Source organism: Chrysochloris asiatica, unplaced genomic scaffold, assembly GCF_000296735.1.
Source record: "Chrysochloris asiatica unplaced genomic scaffold, ChrAsi1.0 scaffold00015, whole genome shotgun sequence".
Taxonomy (NCBI): domain Eukaryota; kingdom Metazoa; phylum Chordata; class Mammalia; order Afrosoricida; family Chrysochloridae; genus Chrysochloris; species Chrysochloris asiatica.
This window is the reverse complement of record NW_006408533.1, coordinates 820,463-837,948: the sequence shown is the minus strand read 5'-3', so window position 1 is coordinate 837,948 and position 17,486 is coordinate 820,463. Positions and strand designations below refer to the sequence as shown.

At 39.6% G+C, this 17,486-nt stretch overlaps 1 protein-coding gene across 1 annotated transcript in view; it reads right to left on the bottom strand.

Moving 5' to 3' along the window:
• The window catches only part of LAMA3 (laminin, alpha 3), a 368,228-nt gene that overhangs the window by 339,765 nt on the left and 10,977 nt on the right, over window positions 1–17,486 (bottom strand). The window contains exon 2 of the mRNA XM_006835121.1: window positions 261–413. Coding sequence (XP_006835184.1) covers window positions 261–413 — 153 coding nt within the window. The remainder of the gene's footprint in view (window positions 1–260; window positions 414–17,486) is intronic.

The following is a 17,486-nucleotide window of genomic DNA, read 5'->3' as shown; positions in this document are numbered from 1 at the left end:
GGTCACAAGTTCCGTCAAGTTGGTTCTGACCCATAGTAACCCTGTATAGGGTTTCTGAGGAGCATTTGGTGAGTTTAACCACCAACCTTGTAGTTCAAACCAACCTTGTGGTTGAGTGATTGAGCCACAGCACCAGAAGAAAATATTAATGTAGCAAGTGCAACAATAATTAGTGAATTTAAACTAAAATTTATTTCTTAAGCAATTATGATTATACCAGACATCATCACAAAAGCATTTCAACTGAAAACGTAGCTCACCTGCCCCAGATCCAAGGTAACATTGACCTTGTTGTACTGTGTGCCTGAGGACAGAGGAGGACTCTGCCACCAACGTTCTGTTCCATCAATCGCATTAATGATGGGGTGTGCTTTCCTGGGGTCTTCAGAATTGCAATAGTCACAGAACTGGCCCTGGAAAAGAGAGGTTTTCTTTTTACTTTCAAGTAACTTTTTTCTAAACAATTTAGTAAAAGAGGTAACCAAAACAAAGACTGTTTTACCCAGCTTAGAGATGACAGCTATGGAAATTCATCATAATATACCTTCAGGTCTGAAACCACATGGCCTGTTTATGTTCCTGTTTATTTTGTTTCTAGGATATAGATTGTATTTACCTTTCATATCTGCAGCTATGTTTTTCTTATCCTATGTGACGCTTTAGGACACGCCTATTGTACTTGGGATGCAATGATAGTCTCACTTTGGCAAATTCTTTTATACTCTTTAATCGTGCTCTGGACGAGTCTGTGTCAGGCATTAGGGTACAAAGAGGATCCGTGCCCAAAGTCCCAGTGAAGAACTAACTTCACAAATAGCCAAAAAAGTAAGTGGTGCTATAGGTTAATGCGCTGGACTTCCAAGTCAATTTGAACTGCAAGGTCGATGATTCAAGCTCACCAGCTGCTCCTCAGAAAACCTATACAGGGTCGCTATGAATCACAACCAACTGGACGGCGCGTAACAACAAGTGTGGTAAAGGAAGTGCCCTAGTTGAATACAGAATGCTGGGGCTCAAGGGCGGTAGATGGAGCTCAGGAAAGGCAGGATGGGACAGGGAACTGAAGCTGACCTGTGATGGATCAATAGAACTTTGATACATGGCTGTTGTTGTTGTTAAGTGTCACTGAGTCAGTTCTGACTCATAGCAACCCTGTATAGCGTTTTCAAGGAGCGGCTGGGGAGTTTGAACTGCCGACCTTGTGGTTCAAACTGACCTTGCTCTCCTGCACTTATCCCACAGCGCCACACCAGGACTCCTTGATACACAGCAGTGAGAGGCAAATAGGACAAGCATTCCAGGTGGAAGACTCAGCGTGTGCAAAAGCACATTGACCATGTGGCCCAGTTTGACAACAACAAAAATATTGGAAGACAGGAGATACAGGTAAACGGGGGAGATGTAGCTGGGCTGTGAATATCAGAGTGAGAAGGTAGGAGTCAATTCAGTATGTAAATATTGTTGTTGTTAAGTGTCATTGAGTCAGTTCCGACCCATAGCGATCCTGTAGAGGGTTTCCTAGGAGCAGCTCGTGAGTTTGAACCTTGCAGTTGAAACCAACTTTGAAGACCAGTGCATTAACCCACAGCACTATGTGGGAATCCATTTTTAATGGGGTGATCATCTGTTTGGTATTATCATCTTTACATTAGTCTTTGTTGGTAGGTAGATTATTTTTATTCTTTGGCAATGAAGAATTCTACAAGCACTACAAACTAAAAAGTTGAACATGACCTTTTCTACACGAAGCATAGGAGCTCTGGTACCGTAGTGGTTACGAATCAGGCTGCGAACCGCAAGGTCAGCAGTTCGAAACTACCAGTTGTTCCGCGGAAGAAAGATGAGGCTTTCTGCTCCCATAGAGGTTTACAGCCTCGGAAATCCTGTACAGGGTCGCTATGAGTCAGAACTGAACCGACTCGGCGGCACATAACAACACATGAAGCATGATTTAATTAGGTCAAGAGATCATGTTTACCTAGTGGTGGATTTTACTGACCCAGTTTGCTCCCAAATGAAATTATCTAAGTGCATAACCACTGTGTAAGGTAAGCACAAAAGTACCCACACCCTCCCCAGAAATGAGGTATAACAAAGGGATAGCCCTGCCCCACAATCATCTTACAAGTGCATTCTTAAACATTCAAGATGAATTCAATCCTAGTGTGCGCTCAAAAGGTTTCACCTCCTTTAAATCACTGGTTCTTTCATATGTAAAGATATGCTTATGAAAAACTTTATCTTGACATTCTATAAAGACACTTATAAAGCTCAGAAGCAGCACTTGGGGGCCTGCAGCCCCATCAGGTAAGTTCACAAGGTCAGAAACCACCTGAAGCTTACTTTTCACTATAGAACTCCAGTCCAGAACACTGTCCAGAAACTCCATAAATATTTCCTAATGAAATGAGTCAATCAACACATTTTTCAAGCAACTTTTTTGTTTTTCAAACAAAATTCTGTTATCAGAATAAAAGGCACAATAGCTAATAACTAAGTTGTTGTTGTTGTGCAGTGCTGTCGAGTTGGTTCCGACCCATAATGACCCTGTATAGGGTTTCCAAGGAGCAGCTGGCGAGCTTGAACTGCTAACCTTGCAGTTCAAACCGCTTTGCAACTAGCTCATTAACCCACAGCACCACACCAGGATTCCAGTAACTAAGTTAGGATACCTAAATCTTTATTATTATTTACACTTCAATGAACTGTTGTGGCGCTGTGGGTTAATGCACTGGACTGCAAAGTTGGCTTGAACCATAAGGTCGGCGGTTCAAGCTCACCAATTGCTCCTCAGAAACCCTATACAGGGTCACTATGAGTCAGAACTGACTCAGTAGCACTTAACAACAACAACAGCAAGCTTGGAGTCCTAAATATTTATTATTATTTTCACTTCTATGAGCTTCATTTTTAGCATTTTTTTTCCCTAGAGGATATTTTGCCGTTCTAATTGTTGATGAGAGAATTACAAACTCTTCAAAGTTTAGAAGATTTACATTTAGCTGGAAGCAAATTTCTTCCAAGAATGAAGAAATTCACAACCTACTTTTTCCGCTTATCTCCAGAGTTTAGTTGTGATTCTCAATTTGTAAACAATCATAATTAAGTGAGCATTCTCAACTTTCAGATCATAATCAGAATTAAAGTGAGCCCCTAATCTACACTGGGTACCATCTAGTCCACATTTGCATCCTTAGATTAGTCATCACATCTATTTTACAGATGCCTAAAACAAAGTAGAGGTTGTTGTTGGTAAGTGCTGGTCCCAACTCATAGCAATGCTGTATAGGGTTTTCGTGGAGCAGCTGGTGGGTTTGAACAGCTGACCTCGTGGTCCGCAGTCCAGTGCTGATCCTACATTGTCACACTTGTAATTCCCAAGAACCACACAGTTGGTAAAAAAGTAGAAGCAGGTCATGAGCCTAGAGCTCTAAAGATGACATGTATAACAACGACTTTCTCTTATCTTCCCCCACCTAGCATTAACAACTTTGGTTCATTAGCCATTCTTTGGATCAGTAACATACCTCATTTCCTATAATTAAGTCTTAAATGGGGTCCCTGAGTAGTACAAACCATCAAGCACTGAATTATTACACAAAAGTTTGGCAGTTTGCATTCACCCAGGGGTGCCTTCAAAGGCAGGCCTGAAGATCTTCCTAAAGTCCCAGTCTTGAAAACCCTATGGAACAGTTCTACTCTGCATAATGGAGTCAGAATCATGAGTCAGAATCAACTCAAGGATAACTAACAACAGCCTTAAATGGCAGCATTCACAAGGCTAAGAAGAGCTTTAGTTCCAAAGTCTCTTTGATTTGAAATCCTATAATCTCTGCTGATAGCCTAATCCTTCTGCCGTTCCAAATAAAACTGATCATATAATTCAGCATGCTAGACTCTTGAACTTGTTGTTAAATGCCATTGAGTCAGTTCCAATTCACAGGGCGCCTGTTGTTGTTGTCAGGTGCCATCGAGTCGGAACCGACTCATAGCGACCCCATGCACAGCAGAACGAAACAATGTCCGATCCTGGGCCAACCTCACTACCGCTGACCACACTTGACGCCATCAATGATGTCACCTGGCTGATCCATCTCGTTGGGGGTCTTCCTCTTTTTCTCTGACCCTCCATCTTACCCAGCATGACATCCTTCTCCAGCGACTGTTCCCTCCTGACAATATGTCCAAAGTATGAGAGACGAAGCCTAGCCATCTTGGCCTCCAAGGAGCACTCTGGTTGCACTTCTTCCAAAACAGATCTATTGGTTCTTTAGGCAGTCCACGGCACTTTCAGTATTCTCCTCCAACACAACTCAAAGGCATCAATTCTTCTACGATCTTCCTTATTCACTGTCCAGCTTTCGCATCCATATGAGGTTATTGAAAATACCATGGCTTGGGTCAGGCTCAAGCTGACATCTCTGCTCTTCAATACTTTAAAAAGTTCCTGTGCAGCAGATTTGCCCAATGCAATATGTCGTCTGATCTCTTGACTGCTGCTTCCGTGAATGTTGATAGTTGATCCAAGAAGAATGAAGTCCTTGACAACCTCAATCTCTTCTCCACTGATAAGAATGGTGTTTATTGGTCCAGTGGTGAGGATTTTTGTTTTCTTTACATTGAGTTGTAATCCATACGTAAGGCTGTGCTCTTTGATCTTCATCAGTAAATATTTTAAGTCCTCTTCACTTTCAGCAAGCAAGGTTGTATCATCTGCATATCTCAGGTTGTTAGTAAGTCTTCCTCCAATCCTGATGACACGTTTTCCTTCATAGAACCCAGCTTCTCGTATTATTTGCTCAGCAGAGCAAAACGAAACACTGCGCAGTCCTGCACCACACTCACAATGTTTCCTAGGTTTGAGCCCATTGTTGCCGCCACAGTCCAACTCATTTAGGGTCTTCCTCTTGTTTCCTGGCCCTCTACTTTCCCAAGCATGAGGTCCTCTTCCAGGGGCTAGTTCCTTCTGATAACATGCCCTCAGTACACAAGATAAAGTTTCACCATCCTCACTTGTAAGGAGCATTTCAGCTGTACTTCTTCCAATATAAATTTGTTCGTTTTTCTGGCAGTCCGTAGTATATTCAATATTCTTCACCAACACCATAATTCAATCAAATGCATAAATTCTTCTCCAGTCTTCTTTACTGTCCAGTTTTTCACATGCGTATAAAGCGATTGATAAAAAAGACTTGGGTTAGGCACATCTTAGTCTTCAAAGTGACCTATTTACTCTTTAACATTTTTATAGAAGATTCTCCCAATGCAATTAGCACCAACTAATTGTATCATCAAAGACTAATTACTTGTCTTTGATAATTAAAAAGATAATTATTTGAATATGGATTTTGAGTGAGAAAAATCAATACCTCAAATGCGTATATTTTTTAAATAATAAATTTAGAAGGAAAAGAAGCATCTCTGTTATGCAAGTTACTGTCAACACTGACATATGGAAGAACCACTTAGATTAGATACATACATGAAAGGTACATTATGAGTAGAGGATTTGCCCAGGTAATAAAAATGAATCAGATTTTCTATTTACTTGTACATGTGTCATAAGAAAAAGCCTTGGCTGCAAAAAGTTTATAGAAGTAACTTATAAAATCAGTAATTTTAAAGAAGATGGTTTTTCTGGATGAACTGTATTAACGAAGTTTAAGTGATAGTTTCTTTGCCATATAAAATACGTTCTAACAAAAATTCCACAAGCTTAAGTTAAATACTAGGAGTCTTGGTGTGGCGCTGTGGGCTAATGCATCAGACTGCAAAGTCGTGTGAACTGCAAGGTCGGTGGTTCAAGCTCACCAGCTGCCTCTTGGAAACCCTATACAGGGTCGCTATGGGTTGGAATCAACTCAATGGCACTTAACAACAAGTTAAATACTAACACGCAAAAGTATAATACATACTTTTTCTTTGAAAAATAAAAAATTAATCAAATTAATTTTTAAAAACTTTTAGAACATCTGGTTTCTAAAAGTTACTTTTAAATGGTCAGTGTGAGAATTTTTTTTCTCAACCATTTTTTATTAATTTTTTTTCTCTTTTTAGAAAGAGAATAAAAAGAAGCTTGTTTAGAAAGTAGCATCAGCAGGGACTCCATAAGAGTCCCCTTGAGATCAGAACACAGTCTCTATACTTTCACAGGCACGCACACTCTTGGGGAGTCACGTACTTCTCCAGGTACTTTCCATTATTTAAACCACAAGAGAGTCACAGGATGTAAATACCGACCATAACAATCAGATAAAACAATCAGGGTAGCATTTGTGACGCACAAGAATGTCCAGATGACAGCACATAATATACTTGTCCTTGAGCAATATGGAATGTTATCAAAACTCCAGAGAGACTGGGGTGAGGAACAGGGTAGACATGGTGTGAGTGAGGCTAACTACAAACGTGGGGTAAATTAGCTTAATGCTGGATGATAGTACTTGACTAGGGGGCATTTTCCACTGCGGTTCTGCAGTGCTTTTCAGTGGATACTGTATTATGGGCATTTCCCCCTTTTTTTTAAAGCACTTGATGCCTGGAGTCGTGGTGTGGCACTGTAGAAAAAGCACTCAATCACAAGGTCAGTTTGAACCACAAGATCAGCGGTTCAAATTCAACAGCCGTTCCTAGGAAATCCTATACAGGGTCACTATGAGTCAGAACTAACTCAACGGCACTAAACAACAACAACGAGACAAAGCATTGGGTCACTTTCTTTAACCCTTGTTTGTTCTGTTATAAAAGGGATGAGCGAGATAACCTCTGAGAGAATTAAATGAAATCATTATTATTCCTTGTTACATAAGGCTGGGTTTTAATAAAGATGCAACTTTATCAAACATTTCTCTTATTTTCTTTTCATCTTGAATTTCAGTGATTTGACCCTACATCTCAAAGTTAACATTTACTGTAAATGTTTCTTAGGGGAAGACTCCATGTGGAAAATAATAAAACAGTCTTTATACAAAGCACATACAAAAATCAGTGTCAGACAAATTTTGGACTTAAATGTCAAGAGTAAAATTTCTCAGTCAAATAGGGGGAAAGAAAGACAAAATACCTTTCAGACCCTGAAGCCAGGAAAAGTTAAGCAAGATACACAAAGTGTTGAGTAAAAAAAGGAAAGAAAGGTAATTTTACTATATTAAAATTAAGAGTTTTAATTCACCAAAGAAGTGAATTAAAAGTTCCAAATGGAAAGATACAATGCACAAGTAGTAGATCATCTTCAATGATGGCTGCCATCTGTTCCTCCCCTCCCAGTACATGCCTACCACTCCCCCATTCATAGAGCAGCCAACCATGCAGACAGCAATGAGAAGAGCATGTCAGATCCGACCATTATCACTACTCCTTAATCCAACTCCATATCTGAGGCCCAATATTTTAAAATAATCTTAAGAAAAAGCAGGACAAAAACTCATAGCAGTCAGGAGAGTAGAGAGAATGAGAAGATTCTGACACCCTTGTGTTCAAGTCCTCGTCCATCCATGTCACGAACTGTACCTACTCTACACAATACACTATTCCAGACTGAGAGATGAGGATAAAGAAAGACAAGCAGGAAAAAGCACTCCCACGCTGAACAGCGTTCTAGACTACAATATGCCTGTTCATATGGACAACAGCAAATGTAATGGAAGGTGCTAGAAAAAAAGTGGTGGGACTATTCAAATAAACAATCAGAGTTGAGGTCCAAAAATGACAGTTCCCAGGAGATAAGTCAATGTTTTCCCTGAGGCCCACATGAAGCGATGTGTTTTCTCATAAAGATGAAAACAGTCTTTCTTAGTTCCTAATATAGATGATTATTTGCCTTAATTTAAAAGCCTGACATATAAAATCCTTTGCAACTAACCTCACAATATCAATATTACTGTTTTAAGAAACCAGAGGTTCATTATAGTAGTTTTCCCTAAACTAAATTTTATTTTATTTGATTCATTGATTTTATTGAATCTATTTTATTATTTGATTTATTGATCCATTGATATTATTCATTCATTGATTCAAGTTTACTGAATTGTTTACTATGTGTATATTAGTACTGTATTGGATGATGGGGGAAACCAAACAAAAATACTAAGAGTTGATCCCTTCCCTACAGGAATCCAGTGAGTGAGAACAAAAGTGAATCAAACATCCACACAGTGCTTTATTTTTTGTTTATGGAGATGAAATTCATATAACAATGTTGTTGTTAAGTGCTGTCAAGTGGATTCCAACTCATAGCGACCCCTGTATAGGTTTCCAAGGAGTGACTGGTAGGTTTGAACTGCCCGCTTCGTGGTTCACAGTCTAGTGGTAATCCTAAGCACCACACCAGGAGTCCGTAACAGTTAACTATTGTAAACTGAAAAATTCAGGAAGATTTAGTGCACGCTCAGGGTTGTGCTATCATCAAAACAACTAAAAAACACCAGTTGCCATGGAGTAGATTCCAACTCATAGGAGCCCCATTTCAGGGCTGAGCTGCACCCCATAGGGTTTTCAATGGTTGCTATCTTTCATAAGTAAATAGCCAGGCCTTTCTTCCACAGCATGGCTGGATAGATTTCCTTTCCAGTTAGTAACCAAATGCTTAACCATTTCCAACCACCACCTCTATCTAAATCCCAAAATATTTTCATCACCCCAAAAGGAAACCCCACTCCCATAAGCCACTTTATTTTTCAGAATCTTCACACTCTGAAGTTTATATCAAATTATTCAGAACTTGAAGTCTCCAAAAGATGAAGTGTCTTGACTCAAGCCCCACAGTAGGGTGCGCTGGAACCAGCACATGTGTGGATTTGATGCTGACACGGATGAAGAAATGCCTTCCATCCTGACCTAGCTACACAATGAGCTACATCAAACAACCATGCAGGAGATCTGGACCAAGTATGAAGCAGCACTGGAATCGCAATTATGTGATTTTCCAAGCACCTGCCCACGCCCAGATACGTGGAAAGAGTCCCAGACTCAGAAAAGAACCCTCTGGCATTAGTTTAAATGCCTGTCCTTATGGTGGGCTCAGAAAATCTGGAAAGATAAGCATTTAACCACATTCATCTATCAATGGCCCTAAAGGTGGTGGTGTGCCATGGAGTCAGTTCCAACTTCCAGCAACCCTGTACAGGGTTGCCAAGGCTGTAAATCTTTACAGGAGCAGAAAGCCTCCTCTTTTTCCCATGGAACAGCTGGTAGTTTCAAACTGCTGACCTTGTGGTTAGCAGCCAGACTCGTAGCCACTACGCTACCAGAGCTCTTCAATGGCCCTAATTACATATGTCATATTTATACTGCCATAAACCCATTCATAGCCATCACTAAAGTTCTGGATACTACTGTGTCTTAAAGGCACTGTCTCAATGCACAAACCCAAATCAGCTAGAGCCTCAATGTGGAGAGCATTCAGGAGTGCACCCAATCCAAACCTAGGTTTTCTCTTTTGCAAAGACTTTGTTCAGAACATTCAGCTTCTGAGAGGCACAGGAAGCATCTGCTGTTGTCAGGTGCTATGGAAATGAAGCCTCAAAGATGTGAAGTTCTACCACCATGACCTTTGATATGTTTGAGCCCATTTTTGAAACTATTGTGTCAATCCAGCTCATTGAGGGTTTTCCTCACGTTCTCTGACCCTTTACTAGTGTTTTACCTAGTGACTGGCCTCTACTAGTGGTTTACTTTACTAGTGCGTGGTCTTCCCTGATGATGTGTCCAAAGTAGCAAGATGAAGTGCTCATCATCTTTGCTTCTAAGAAGCATTCCAGTTGTATTTCTTTGAAGATTGATTTGTTGATTCCTCTGGTAGTCTATGGTATGTTCAATATTCTTCACCAATATTACATTTCAAATACATCAATTCTTTTTGTCATCTTTTTTCACGTGTGTATGAGGCAATTGAAAAGACTAAGGCTTAAGTCTGGCACACCTTAGTCATCAAAGTATTATCTTTTTATTTCAAAACTTTAAAAGAGAGATCTTTTACAGCAGATTTGTCCAAAACAGTACCTAGTTTGATTACTTGAATGCTACTTTGTTGAGCATTGATTGTTGTTTCAAGTAAAGTAGAATTTTTGACAGCTTTTTTTCTCCGTGTACCATGATACTGTTTGTTCGTCCAGTTGTGAGGCTTTTTGTTTTCCATGGTTTCTTTTTTAAGCTTTCTACTGTGAATTGGGTTACAGAGCAGGTTGTCAGTTTTACATTCAACAATTCATACACATCTTGCTCCATCTCATTGTTAACAATGCTCTCAATGTGGCATCACTTATCCCATTTCCTCCTAAATGTCTTGTTTCCATTCCTCCTTCTGCCCTAACTCTTCTGAACTTTATCCTTGAATAAATGCTGCCCTTTTGATCTCAAATGGTTGATTATTCTAAGGTGTGCATACCTCACTAGTATTATTGTTCCCTTTATAGATCTAATCTATCTGCTATTTGGTCGAAAGTTGAGCCACGGGAATGATTCCATTCCAGAGCTAAAGGGTGACTTGGGCCAGTCTCTGGGTCCCACCAGTCTCTATCTCACTGGTAAGCCTTTGTCTTTTTTATGATTTTGAGCTCTGTTCAACATTTTCCCCTACTCTATCCAGGAACTTCTAATGTGATCCCTTTGAGAGCAGCTGGCAGTGGTATCTGAGCACCACTTAGTTCTTCTGATCTCAGAAGGTCATGGAGACGGATCGTGATACCATAGATTTACTTAATATGGCTTTTCTATCCAATATTTTCTTAATTCCCACCAACTGACTGGGTGGGACCATGCAAATATGGTATATAGTACTCTAAGGTTGGGATTGGTTAGGTTTGCCATCCAGATACGTTTAAAAGGTGCCATTTCAGAAGCAGGAGCAGACTATCCCAAGACCATCAAGAAGGAGGAACATGAATGGAGTGTGAGATCCCTACCTAGAAAAGCAGCGACAGCAGAGACAACAGTAGAGACGGTGGCAGAGAAGCTGTAGGCTGTAGGCCCATGGACTGAGTAAAGGTGTATATCTATGGGCATGAGCCTGGCTTATAGAATGTGTCATTTGGACATTTAAAGGAGCTTGGTAACACCTATCCCAACATGGCAGAAGCCAAGGGACCACATGGCTGAGAGACTGATTATCCTGAATTGTACCCTGTTCACTTCCCTAATAAACTCCATAATCATGAGAATTGTTATGAGTTCTGTGTGCCCACTGCAATGGATTATCAAACCCAGATGGGAAGCAGACTGTACTGTGGGAGGGATGGTTGGTGTCAGAATAGGGTAAAGAAGGTTGTAGGGTGGAGGCATGTCTGACCTCCACTTCATAGGAATCAACCTTGGACTGATTTTGAGCTTGATTCTCTTTCCCCTTGTGAAGCCAGAGGAAGTCACACATGGTCCTCACTTGGTTTTTGCACTGATGTTCCCATGATCCATTTAGTCCACTGAACTAATTATTTCCATGAAGCTCCAGTTTTCTTCACTTCTTTCTGCCAGAAAGGATGAGACCAATAGGTGTACCTTAGATGGCTACTCACAAGCTTTTATGACCTCAGTTAGTACTTACCAAACTAAGATGCAGAAAATTCTTTGTGGATTATGCTATGCCAATTGACCATGGTGTGCCCCAAGACTATGGTCCTAAGCCCTTAGATCCAGCAACTCATTCCCTCGAGATGTTTGGTTATGTCTAAGAAGATTTCATAACTTTGCCCACTGTGTGCTCTACCACATACAGTGAGATGGTATCTCATTGTTGTTTTGAGAGTCTTCTGTAGTCCTGGTGTGGCACTGCAGGATAATGCACTAGACTGCAAGGTCAGGTTCAACCACAAGGTCGGTGGTTCAAACCCAGAAACCCTATACAGGGTGGCTATGAATCTGAGCCAACTCGACAGCACATAACAACAACAATGGGAGTCGGGGTGTGACGCTGTAGGGTAAGCACTTGCATGCCAACTACAAGGTAAGCAGTTCAAACTCACCAGCCACTCCTTGGAAAACTTACACAGGGTCACTGCCAGTCAGAACAAACTCTCCAGCACTAACAACAACAATAACAACGGCCAATGATTAGGATCACTTCTTCATATGCTTGTTGAATGCTTCCATGTCTTCTTTGGTGGTCTGTTCATGCCCTCTGTACATTTTAAAATTATTTGTCTTTTTCTGTAAACATTCATGGCTATGTTTATAGCAAAGGTAAATACCCATGTACAAATATCCTATGAAACCTGTATTATTTGTGGGCATATTCCCACTCTCCCTTCTACACGAGTTCAGTCTGAGTGTCTATCCACACATCCACCCATAGATCACCATTATTGCAAGACTGTGTCTAGAACAGTATTTACCTCTATTGCCTTTAATCCTGTACTCTTCCCCATATCTTCCCCTGCATCCAGCCAAACACCCTCTTATCATATATTGTCTTCTCCTTCACCCAAGTTAATACATATCTGCCCTCTAGTCAGTGAATTATCCCCCTTCCTTTAGTCGCTGGGGAAGGATATCATGTTTGGTAAGGTGGCGAGTCAGAAAAAAAGAGGAAGACCCCCAAAGAGATGGATTGGCCAAGTGGCAGCATCAATGGACTCAAGCGTGGCAACAATGGTGAGGTTGGTCCCAGATTGGGCAGTGTTTCGTTCTGCTGTACATATGGTAGCTATGCATCGGTATCGATTCAATGGCACCTAACAACAACTTCTACCTTTATAACCTTCAAATGTTTCTTCTCAAATTAAAATCTTTTCACAACTTTTTACAACAGTGGTCTCATATGAACACTGCCCACCCCAAAAAAAAATACTTATACTTTTGTGATAAAAAAGTACTTATACTTTTTTATGTGATAAAAAAAATTACTTATACTTTTGCTTAGCATAATGTCCTCGAAGCTCATCCACATTATGAGGTGCTTTCCAGATTTGTAGTTATTCTTTAACATTGCATAGTATATATCAAAGTTTGCTTATGCATTATTCCATTTTGAAGCCAGCATTTAGGTTGTTTCCATCTTTTTGCTATTGTAAATAGTGCTGCAATTAACAAGGGTGTGCATGGATCTATTCCTGACCAAGGAATTACTTGGTCATAGGGTATTTCTATTTCCAACCTTTTGAGGAATCACCATAGTGTTTTCCATTAAACTATACCATTTTACAGTCCCACCAGCAGTGTATGAGGGTTCCAGTCATCCCAAACCTTCACCAGCATTTTTTGTTCTCGTTTTTTTTTTTAACTTTGTCCTGGTGTGGCACTGTAGGATAAGCACTGGACTGCCAACTCCAATGTAAGCAGTTCAAATCCACCAGCTACTCCTCGGAAACTCTATACAGGGTCGCCATGAATCAGAACTGACTTGATGGCATCTAACAACAATAAATGAAACTAAACCCCCTCTTGAAAACTTGAAAGCCATCCTTTTCATGCCTTTATATAGCTCCCCACACACACACACATTTTAGGTAGTCAATGTCTAAGTTGCCCATCCCTATTAACCCTGTGTACTGACAGGATAGTTTTGATCTTGATGTGAAGACTCCCTCCCTTTCAGTTGGCATTTTGAGCTACCACATCCTTAAGTAACGGTCAAATTGATCAGACTGTAGCAATTTACACTTACTTCCTGTATTAAACTTCATCTTCCTCTAGTTAAGTTCTGTTGTTGTTGTTGTTACGTGCTGTCAAGTCGGTTCAGATTCATAGCCACTCTGTATAGGATTTCTGGGTTTGAACCACTGACCTTGCAGTTCAAATCCACCTTGCCGTCTAGTGCATTATCTTGCAGTGCAACACAGGACTCCATAGAACTCCAAAGGACTCCCAAATCAAAACAATAATGAGATATCATTTTTCACCCCAGCATTTATTGTTGTCTATGAGATCACGTTAGCTGACAGTATTTAGTTCTTTTGTGTCTTTGTTGAGTTTCTTTCTAGCTGTTCTTTTTCCTTCATCAAAAGGAAAATATCCTACTATTATTGTAGGGTTATCTATTTCTCTCTTCACTTCTGTTAGAGTATGATTTTTTTCTTTTAATGTTTTATTGTGAATTATGTGATAGTTTACATAGGAGAACATTAGCTTTACATTCATCCTATCGTATATCGTTTCATTGCCATGGTTACAATCCCCTCCATGCATCATCAACCAACCAAAGGGTACCCTGCAAGCCTTCCTCCTGGTCTTCGGCACACAGCTCCTCTCCCTCTCTGGGTCTAGAGTCCCCAGCCGTTCCATCTCTCCATGTCACCATCTCTGCCTCCATCCCAGGCATCACTGCTTCTCTGGGTAGGGTCCCGCATTCCACTCTTCTCCCTTGATGGTCCCAGGGACCTCCACTACTGGACTGCTAAGTCAATCACTCCTTTTGCTACAAAATGTCTACATTTACATTTCCAACACTCACAATCAGTCCTGATAGCAATTACCATTTTGGGTAGCCAATGTCCAACTTGTCCATCCCTGTCTACCCTGTGTACCGAGGGGGTGGGAATGATCCTTGCTGTAAAGATTTGTTCCCTCTTTTGAGTTACTGCATAAATAGGTGTAGGTCAGGTTCATAAAATTGTATCAGATTATTCTTTTTTTTCCTCTTCTTTCTACTTCTAGTTGAGTTCTGATCATGCAGCCATTAAAGCCAGGTCAAGTGGGTATTATCTGCAAGTGTGGGTATTCTTGTGCATATGCCCTCATTTCATGTTAGCTGGACGCTTCACTCTCCTCTCTAGTCCTCTGTGGCTATGTCACTGATAGAGTTTGATTTATGTGTTTTGAGACTCTTTCAGTGGAAATATTATTATGGCTATATCCTCCTGTTTAATTAACCATTTAACCATTATATATCCTTCTTCATCTCTTATGTTAGTGTTTGCCTCTCTCTTAGCAGAAATTAATATTGTCACTCCTGCTCTCTTCTGATTACCATTAGCTTGATATTTTTTTCCATCCTTTGATTGTCAGTTTGTGTCTTTGTGTGTAAAATATGTCTCTTGTAGATAGCATATTGATGGGTCTTGTTTTCTTTTCCATTCTGTTACTCTCTGCCTCTTGACTGGTGCATTTAATCCATTTACATTCAGTTAATTATCTTTAAGTATGAATCGATTGCTCTCATTTTGATGTATTTTTTGTGCCGGGTTTTTTGTTCCATAGAGTTTTCGATGCTGAGTTCATTTTGTTTGTGGGTTTTCTTGTCACTTTCTTCATTGTTATTGCTTCAGTGTTTGCTAAATCTCTATGATTTTCCTTTTTTATTTTGATAAGGTTTATTCGTTGTCTTTAAGATTACCCTGTAATTTATTAATTTCTTCCCAAGTTTAAAAGAATCTGCTCTATCTTGAAATCTACTTGACTTCATTGACATTTGGAAATTCCCTATTTTTACTTTATAATTATAAAGTAAATGTCATTACTAACTGATGTCTCTGTTTTTCAATTTTCAGTCTTGTAATTCTGTTTTACTTAGAGCACTTCTGTATCTGGTTGACTTCTGGGTGTTGTGCTATATAACACCCTTTAGTTGTTGTCTGCTGTTGTTGGTTCTCTGCCAAAGAACTCTTTTTAGATTTCTTGTAAGGTTGGTCTGATTTCGTTTTTGTTTTTTTACAAATTCCTTTCATTTCTTTTATCTGGAAAGTTCCAAATTTCTCTGCCTACTTAAGGAAAAGTTTTGTTGGGCATATGATTCTTGGTTGGCAATTTTTTTCCTTTCAGAGTTTTATATATGCCATCCCATTGCCTTCTTGCCTGCAGGGTATCTGCTGAGAAATCAGAGTTTAGTCTTGTTGGTTCTCCTTTGTAGGTAACATTTTGTTCTTCCCAAACTGCTCTCAGGATTCCTTCTTTGTCTCTGGTGTTAGAAATTTTCATTATAATATATCTTGATGATTATCTTTTGTGGTCCATTCTGCTTGGGGTTCATTCAGCTTCTTAAATGCATTTTTCATGATGTTATGGAAGTTTTATTTTAACAACTCTTTGACAATTTTCTCTGTGCTTTTTTTTTTTTTTTTTTTTGAGTTCTTCCTGTTCGAAAATTCCAGTCACATGTAAGTTATCCCTCTTGATGTTGTCCCACATAATTCTTGGGCTTTCTTCAAAAATTTTTTAATCCTTTTTCTGATTGTTCCTTTAGCAGATTAGTATTGATAGATTCGTCTTCACTGAGCTCATTCACTTGGCCTTCCATTGATTCAATTCTCCTCCTTTGACATTTCAATGTATTTTCTATTCCTGAAATGTCAGTATTAGTCTCCTCAATTTCTACCTGCTGTTTTTGTATGGCTTCCAATTTTTTCATTTATTTTGTCTGTTTGTTCTTGTAGAATTTACCCGAATTCTTCTAATGTTTTTTCTGTGGCATTGCACTGCCAGGCATGCAATGGTACAATACATATAACTTATAATACATATGTCTTGACAGTAACAATCAATGACTATGTTACTGACTTATGTATGTACTTCACTGTACTTTCTAGCTAAAAGTTTACCACATAACAATGTAGACTCTAACTCTTTGATAGCAGCTTCCAATCTTGTGTACCTCAAGTCACTTGAGTAATAAATCTCTCTGTTTAATTTTCTCTAGAAACTAATATCTTGAAGTGCATCTTGACTCCCAAACGCAGCAAACCAGTGCCCGTGGTAACAGGAGCAAGAGGTAAAGAAAAGTGTCAATTAGAAAGTGCAACAAAAGGCTTTTAACACCAAGGTGGAAAATCAGTCAATGTTGGTGCTCACGATTTAATGAGCAAGGCGTACTTGAAAATCATGATGATCCTCAAAAACAAAGAAAAAAATGTTCAAGCTGTTAAAGGATTGGCTACAATAATGTTAAAAGGCTAATGAATATGCAAGAGCAGCTTACATCAGATATAGAGAAAATGCTAAGCACATGGATTGAGGATCAAAAACAAAAACAAATCCCTTTCAACATGTTGACGATCATGCTAAGACATGAATTTTATTAGAGATGCTCATAGGAAAACCAGAATCAAACTAGGATGTGATGTTAGCACACTATCTAAATAGCGTAACATCTTATTAATATAAAAACATCAAAATATGAATCTGTTGCTTCTCAACAGATCCTCCATCTAAGTGTATACATTTCTGAGACAGTGTTTCCATCTCTCTAGCTGTAGGATAAGCACTGGACTGCAAACCACAAGGTCAGCGGTTCAAACCCACCATTCACTCCTTGGAAACTCTATACAGTGTCATTATGAGTCAGAATCTACTCAACAGCACTTAACAACAACAATAACAACCCTTCTTCAAAGAAGAATTTTGCAGTCTTTGGTTTATACCATGTCAAAACGGCAGTCTTCAAGGGACGCAAATTGTGTTCTTTTTCAACGTCTTTTGAATTTGAGGCACAGAAAGAAGTCAAAAGGGTTAAGATCAGGACTGTATAGGGTTTCCAAAGAGCAGCTGGTGGATTTGAACAGCTGACCTTGTGGTCAGCAGTCCAGTGCGGCATAGTGTTGTTAAGTGCCATCAAGTCAGTTCCA